The 8,290-nt window shown below is 39.7% G+C and overlaps 1 protein-coding gene across 3 annotated transcripts; it reads left to right on the top strand.

Annotated features, from left to right (window-relative positions):
- Nucleotides 1–1,040: 1,040 nt before the first annotated feature.
- Nucleotides 1,041–8,088, top strand: rbm7 (RNA binding motif protein 7). 3 transcript variants are annotated; one of them, XM_084318757.1, is made up of 5 exons: nucleotides 1,041–1,236; nucleotides 1,591–1,753; nucleotides 3,339–3,411; nucleotides 5,677–5,758; nucleotides 6,972–8,088. In XM_084318757.1, exons 1-5 carry the CDS (start codon nucleotides 1,144–1,146, stop codon nucleotides 7,377–7,379), a joined length of 819 nt encoding a protein of 272 aa, XP_084174883.1. In that variant the 5' UTR covers nucleotides 1,041–1,143; the 3' UTR covers nucleotides 7,380–8,088. The 3 variants fall into 3 exon arrangements, with proteins under 3 accessions (XP_084174883.1, XP_084174881.1, XP_084174882.1); XM_084318755.1 differs by having other exon boundaries at nucleotides 5,677–5,764; XM_084318756.1 differs by having other exon boundaries at nucleotides 1,591–1,757; nucleotides 3,343–3,411; nucleotides 5,677–5,764.
- The last annotated feature ends 202 nt before the right edge of the window (nucleotides 8,089–8,290 follow it).

Raw genomic sequence — 8,290 nt, 5'->3', positions numbered from 1 at the left:
TACTAGCGCTAATATGTCTTAAATGGGCAGAAATCTGCCTAAGAGGAAATGTTTAGTCGTAAATCCGTTCGGGAATGAGACCCATTGTTTTTTAACCAATTCACCATTAGTGTAACCGAACATATGTTTTAAATATGGTAGATGCTACAGGCTATTCATCAGAAAAACAGATTTCTTGCCATGAATGTCAATTGTTAAGTAGTTGAGAGGGAATCAGAGAGAGTTGAGATATTAATAGATGCAGCTATTCAACTTTTGCAGCTATTCAACCCACCCACCCAACCCCCTCCAATTTAGTTTCTTTTTATGATCTGTCTCTTAAACAGTACTGTATATTTGTATATCTTGTATGTCATAAATGTCTGGATGTAACAGTACTGTAGATCTGTATGTCGTGTATGTCATAAATGTCATGATGAATTGAAAATGGGGGACCTGATGTAAACAAGACGAAAGTATTTCTCTGGTCTGCATCCCCTTAACAATTGTGTGTATTGAGCCATACTGTATTGTACCCATTCTGCAATCTGTTAATAACATTTTCAATCAATCAATCAATTGTATATTAAATGTGTCAGGAAGGAGGAATATTAAAGGGATTTTCATTCCTCAGGGCGCCTGGGCGATAAAGCTGTGTGGTTGAACAGAGTTTGATTGATTGATTGATTGAAAACTTTATTAACAGATTGCAGAATGGGTACAGTACAGTACAGCTCAATACATACAATTGTTAAGGGGATGCAGACCAGAGAAAGACTTTCGTCTTGTTTACATCAGGGTCCCCCATTTTCAATTCATCGTAATAAGTTATTTGAAGGGACTGGGAATTGTTTAATTTATTAGACAATGGCAGAATTATAGGATAAGAGACTAAATTAGAGTTAGGGTTTACTGTCTTTTAGTATAAACACACATCGTGAAAATAGGTATTTCTATTCATTGCCTGCGGAGGGCAGCAGTTCTCATTTGACAAGTCCCGCCTGTCTCAAAACCCCAAATAAAGAAGAAAAAATAAGCGTCACGACACTACTTTACGGCAATAGCTGGGCCTTTTGTACAATATAAATTTAGCCTCGTTTCGCGTTTGTACTGTTAATGTTTTGTTTGCGTAGCTAGAAGTGGAAACATCGGTATATCGGCACAATGGGAATAGAGGATGAGGCAGATCTGACGCTCTTTATCCGAAATCTAGATTCAAGAGTCACTGAGGAAATTTTGTACGAACTGTTTATACAGGTAACGTTGATGCAAATACAGCTAACGTTGGCTAACGTAGCGAGTTTGGCTTACAGCTGCTGGCTGCTCATGCGAGCTAACAGTATTGGCTGACCTTGCTAGCGTTAATTACTAACTTCAGTCTAGACTGGTGTACAATTATAACTGAAAATGTAACTATTTAAATCTTCTGCCGATACTAGCCACCTAGCTAACGTTAACCAACACTAGCTAATAGTAACTGTAACTAACGTTAGCTTAGTAGATGGCTAACGATATGCTAATCGTGGTAGATGCACGTCGTCATAATCGCCGTCAATATTCTCGCTGGATGTAACCATGCATTATTTTTTAAATATGTTTGGTGTCTTGCAGGCAGGGCCTCTCTCCAGGACGAAAATCCCAAAGGACAACGACGGTAAACAGAAAACGTTTGGCTTCGCCGTGTACAAACAAGACGTGTCTGTACCATACGCCATGAAACTGTTGGATGGGACGGCGTTGTTTGGCAGAACGATCCATGTTCAGTTTAGATCAGGCAAGTGGACACCGGTAACTCTTTATATCACAATCATATATTTCAGAACTAACACGGAATGGAACTCTTTCAGGGTCTATGGTTAACAGTACTGTATATTTGCATATCTTCGGTTCAAATAACAAACTCAGCAAGACCGACGGCTTCTCGGTTACAGTGGGTGACAATATTGTCACAAGGAAAGATGGAAATTGCCTACCTGGGTTCCATCCTAGAGGCTAATCTTTCCTGTGAAAAAATGGCATCCAATGTAATAAAAAAAAGTCAACCAACTAACTCTATTCTTGTACCGGATCTCCTCTCTGGTAAACAAGAATACCCTGAAGACTCTAGCAGGAGCACTCATTCAAGGGTACTACGACTATGCTTGCACCTCATGGTACCAAAGCACCTCAAAGGCACTAAAAAACAAATTACAAACATCTCAAAACAAGCTAGTCAGACTACTGATTGACCTGACTCCTAGAACCCACCTCACCCCTGCCCACTTTGACAACCTAGGATGGCTTAGAGTAGATGACAGAGTACAGCAACTTGCAATGGGCCTGGTCTACAAGATACGCGACCAAGGTACCCAACCCATGTACATGTCAAAATACTTCCCAAAGGTCAGTGAATACCACGATCACAACACCAGAGGGAGCTCCACAAATCATGTTAAACCCAGATTCGGTTCAAACAAGGGACTAAACACGTTTCGCAATTATGCCACATCAATGTGGAACGCCCTACCCAAAGCTGTAACGGAATGTGAATCACTACCCACTTTCAAAAACACTCTCAAAAAACACCTACAGGAGACTGCAATTCGAAACTGGCCCCTACAAATGTCCTAACCCAGTTGTACAGTAAATGATGTACAGTACTGTATTCCAATGTACAGTGTACAGTGTCCCCCCCTGATCTGTTATGTCACATCGACATACTGTCAAGTGGGTAGAGGGAAGCAACGCTTGTGATTGGAGAATAATGGAAAGAGGGCTGTGTTTGAGATGGGTCGCTGATGTGTATTGAATAAATTGAAGCCAGCTTTCAAGTCCTGGGGAACGAAACTAGATTGAGAACATACACTCTGCTTCCTAACATGTTCTAATTTTTGCTTTTTGGAATCTGGAAAGATACCTTTTAATTTATTCCGTGATCTGCATGTGCTGCACATGGTCATGGATCTTCAGGATGTGTGCTTAGTAGATGAAATCCATTGTGCGCTTTCCTATAATAACCAATTTGTCTATGGATAATACATTCATAAAGTGGCAGTACCTACTGTAAAACTGTCAGGGAATATAGGCTATATCTTGTGGTTTGGTAACTGACTGTGCTGTTATGAAATAAAGTGCAGGGTATTTAGTCTTTTTAACATGACTTTACTTCTATGCATCTTCTAGCCTGCGTTAAGACACTGATCTGTACTTGGGACAAATTGGATTTGGTTCACATTGTGTTCAGAGTTGCCTGTTTTTTTGGACGTAATAGGGGCATCTCAAAACTCATTCATCCACTGACCAGAATGAACTATGCCATAAGAATGTCTTTTCAAATGCACCTATGAACCCAGACCTCCTTTCTGTTCACTATGCCACAGGGAGCAGCCACAGCAACAGTCCGGGGAACTCACAGAATATAAGCCCTGCGACCACTCCTAATCCAGGCCAACGGTAAGGTTAGGTTTACTTTATTTGATCAAGGGGGACGGACAGCGTACATTAATAAAACATTGTACAAATGTAAATGCACCCAATTTTAGCCAAATGCTAAGTAATTTCCATTGGCAGTCCCCCTGCCAGAAGGTACAGGCTAAAATCCTGTGTAAAAAAGGGTTGGCAATAAAAACAGAATAAAATCAAGATAAATAACATTAGAATAAAAACACTACAAAAGCACATAGACATACGATAGGGATACAGCTCACATGGACACAAGGACAGAGCACATCATGACATATTAAAAGACCCAGACATAGACAAACACACCATATCCACACACAGACACCTCAGTGTTGACAATGCTGGTTTTCAATGAGCCATTCCCTAACCCTACACTTGAATGAATGATATGATGTGGACACTCTAATTGTTTGAGGTATCGAGTTCCATTGGTGGGATGCTCTATATGAAAAGACTGCTGTAAGAATAAAGTTGCTTGTAACCAAAGGGGAAAAAAAGTTATTTTAGAGCGGTTGTTTACGATTTCTGGAACCCTAGTCCTATTTGCTACTTCAAGTTTCTTTAATAGTTGTCATACAGAAGTACAGAATACTTTCATACAAAATGCTTCTTACTGTTACGCTCCAGAGACTGTGCTAGACAAGATAGTATCAAATAACATAGTATAGCATGTAATTTAGAAGAAGAAAATGAGGTCAGTGTTCGGTATAGACATATGTACAATGTTCTGAGTTACCATATAATATACAATACTATGCAGTGTACTAATGTACAGTACTATATAGTGCAAAGCAGAAATGGGATGAGGTACAATTTAGGTACAATTTACAGTACTTACAGTTTACAGTACTTAACCCATTCTCCGCCAATCACAAGTTAAGGCGGGTTTCTCCGCCATGCGTTTTCTGCCAATCACGCCGTAAGGCGTGTTTGAGATCAATATTTCATATTTTCGTCATGGTATTCATATTTCACCCACGGAGTCTTGGCTGATGCTGTCTGAGCCATCACAACTCTGCAACGCTTCAATACCGCCACCTGGTGGCCGATCGGCGAGTTGCCAAACCGGAAGTGCTCGTTGGAGCTCGGTCCGTCCCCTAATTTCGTCCGGCCACTCGTTTATCGTCCCGGGGCTCAATACAGACACTGTGGATATGGATCTTTGCCATAACTCAATAATCAACATGATTTGGACGTGCATTAGTAATATACAAACCGGAAATGGATCGCATCGATCAACATCACATAATTGGGATCTGTTTGCTCCACTCATCGCCCAACGCTACGAGGAGACTGACGTGAGTTTCAGCGTTTTTCTTTATCATTTTCGATACAAACTGCTCTGATCAATATATCACCCATACTACATAAATCATTTAACGTCGGTCATTGAATTATAAACGACCCCCCCCCCCCCCGTTCACCCGCAGATGATCAGTCATGACGTTTAGGACCATGTACAGTTGACATTTTTAATATAGCATGGATTGGTATCAAACTGCATTTGATAATCTAATATATGCATTTATGCCTATATCTCACGTTCTATGAAATACTGCAGAAAACGATAACATATTTATACTCTAGACAGTATTTTAGTATGAATGTGTGAATGAAAAAGTAAAACGTTCCTACATCCTGAACGATAGATAATTGATGTTGAATGGGCCATAGTAATGTCAATTTAGCAATACAATTTAAAAAGTTATAGCCCTGCAAAGAAGGTGAACATCTCCATAGACAAATAGCGTTGGCAGAGGATGGTTTAGGATGGTCAAAGTGGTGGCAGAGAATGGGTTAATTATGATGTTGTTGATCGGTAGAGTCCTTTTTTGATTCTCAGTACAATTCATGCTGTTCCTCATACAAGCTCCGGCTGGTTAGCAACAAACCAATGCAAAGTCAATGGGTTCATGCTCCTGTCTGTACATGCTGACGGAAGACGTCTGAAATCTACTTTGGTGCACTGTCGATTAGCTTTCAGTTGTCTTCAGTCAGTTTATACCGGTCTGGGGCTAACTAGACAGAGCTAGCATGAGGAATAGCATGAATTGTGTTGAGAGGACTCTACCAGTCACTAATTTTTAAGTAGTAAATGGGGTTAGGTTTCCAAAAATCTGAACTATCCCTTTTAGGTTCGGCACATTTATTGGGAAAAGCTACATTTCACTTGTGTACAATATTTGTATTTTTCAACATCTGTGCCTTTGTTATTTGCTTGTATTGATAAGGAATTAATTTTCATACTGTTTACAGATCACAAGCCCTGTTGAATTCTCCCCCATATACCCCTCCAATCCAGAGGACCTTCTCATCTCCCGATAACCTCCAAAAACAAGTAATGGTAAGCTTTTTCTCTCTTCTTAACCTCTTCCGCCCATGCGGTCCGGGGCCGGACCGCAAATGACATTGCGTCATAAATCAAGCACTCCAGACTGTCTGACATAATTATCGTTTTTTCCCCCCCAAACTTTAACAGTCTTGAAGTTAGAATGAAGATACTGGTATCATGCCATCTAAGGTATTCATTGGTACATTGTCGGGTAGGGGGCTAAGTAATGTGCCAAATTTAGGCTATATTTTTGCCAGGACAAAAAATGCCTTGGTCATTTTCAAAGGAGTTCCTTGACCTCTCACCTCCAACATATGTGAATGAAAATTGGTTCTTTGAGTACCCATGAATCTACCCTTTACATGCGCACTTTATGCTAATTCCATGCAGTTCTTTGCATGCAGTACAAATGTGTTATTTTTGCCTATTCTAAAATGGTGTATTTGTCTATTTCTGATACTGGGGTTCCTAAACAGTCTTGGAATTACATAAGTTGTGTATGCCTGGAAATCTGAGACTCATGTGGATCCAATGACCCAATTACAATACAATTTTATTTGTATGTGGTGTTCGTCCCCTTAGTAGATATTTTATTGTAGTGAGTCTATTTTCTTTACTTGACCTCACTGCAATTCTTACAGAAATCGCTAAATGTCAAAGTTTTTTTTATACCACCAGCGTGACTTCTATGGTGTTCCTCAAGGTCTTTGTCTCTTAATGTGATATTTTGAAGGGATTTTGACTGTTTATGAATTATTTTTGTTTTCCATTTTCCCCAGCCCTATTATTAGCTATCCATATCCCCCTTCTATATACCTACTTATACACCTGCATATAACCCATATAACTCTGTATGATGGCATGCACAATAATGCTGTATATACTGTATATATATATATATATATATATATATATATATATATATATATATATATCCACATGCATCTGTCTCTACATACCTACACATAATCCTTTTACATATCGGTAGACTAGATACTATTGTACATATATCTTACCTACTCTTACTAGTTACGCTGCAGGCCAGTATGACTACTAATTAATATTACAACTCTGTACATGCATCTTATTAGCACCACACTCTGTAGTACTAATTTATATGTTTTATACCCAGTTTAATCATCTGTACACTGTATATTACTATTGCACTTTTCGTTGTGCTGTATGATGACGATACATTTTTAATCGAATCCATCCGTAGATGGGCAATATGATGTGGCAGCTCCAAATGCAGCAGATGCAGCAACTCCAGCTGAACGGAGGAGGGTTCAACATGCAGCAGAGGAACCAACCAGGAGGCGGAGAAGGAGGCGGAGGCAGAAGCTACAGTGGCAGCGGCTCTCAGCAACAGAACAACTCCTCCTATAGGCAGCAGCAGTCGTCATCATCATCATCGTCTCCTCCAGGGAACACTGGTAGCGGTGGCCACTACAGCAGGCGCCAAGCAGAAGAGGTAGGTTCCGGTCAACATGGCCACAGTCGGGAGAGCTACCGTCACCACGACGACAGAGGTGGCAACCGCCAACACGACGACAGAGGCGGCAGCCGGCAAAACGACGACAGAAGCGGTAACCGCGGCTACCAAGACGGCAGGCGGAGACGATACTGAGGCGCCGTTGGGATTTCTTTTTGTACAGACTTTTTCTGAATAGGTCTATTTTTTCCCCCACTTTGTTTTAACAAAGTTATTGTGTACATCCTTGACGAGAAGAGAAGAAAAACGAAAAGAAGCAAATACTCAGGATGTTTGTATATCATGCTACCAATTTGAATAATTGCCAAGGGTTACTTTTAAAATGTTTTTAATTTTGTGTGCTTCTTTAAAAATAATGTGAGTTTTTCCTCACAGGAGTTTCAAATTGATTGTAAAAAAAAAATGTATGTTGGTGATAAAAGCGATCGCTTTACCATCTATTTAAAAGAATGCTGATCCGTAGTATGTATTTTTTTTCTTTTTTAAAGACATTTTTGACAATTTGTTTGGAAACAGAATTATGATATTGGCCAGTTTTATGTTATGCAATTATCTTTTCAAATGGTGCTCCAATGTTTTAGTATACTTTTTTCAGGTATTTCGCAACAACAAAAACCATTCTGCTAAAACTCGACTTCACCAGCAACCCCTTCCACATTTGGACATAACTTTTGTTTATATATTTGTATTTTGTTAGAGCTCAGAAAACACCTGTTTCTGGCGAAGGATTGAACTTTTTTAAAGCGATTGTCTAGAGCACCCTACAACTGTAATATATCAACTGGAGACATTTTACAATGAACATAATCATCGGAAGATATTACATAAAGATAATTTCATTCGATTACGCTGTGTTTTCATTGCATCCTCAATTTCTCATATTTCGTCAATGTTGTCCAGGCCATGCTGAAGGCACTTCCATCAGGTGTTTGGAGATCTTTGAAGTAGAAAAACTGTAGCATGTGTTTGCAATGCAAGCAGACATAGATAGAATAAAAATACTTTATTCATCCCGAGGGAAATTTGGCACTAGAAATCGCTCACAG

The sequence above is a fragment of the Notolepis coatsorum genome (genome assembly GCF_963971535.1).
Source record: "Notolepis coatsorum genome assembly, chromosome: 1".
Taxonomy (NCBI): domain Eukaryota; kingdom Metazoa; phylum Chordata; class Actinopteri; order Aulopiformes; family Paralepididae; genus Notolepis; species Notolepis coatsorum.
Note: the sequence above shows the minus strand (reverse complement) of the source record. Positions and strands in the feature narration are given on the sequence as shown.

Coding starts and splice junctions, on each gene's coding strand:
- rbm7 (XM_084318755.1), top strand. CDS start 1,144: ATGGGAATAGAGGATGAGGCAGATCTGACGCTCTTTATCCGAAATCTA. Junction 3,412..5,676: donor ACTCCTAATCCAGGCCAACG/GTAAGGTTAGGT, acceptor TACTGTTTACAG/ATCACAAGCCCTGTTGAATT. Junction 5,765..6,971: donor ACCTCCAAAAACAAGTAATG/GTAAGCTTTTTC, acceptor ATCCATCCGTAG/ATGGGCAATATGATGTGGCA.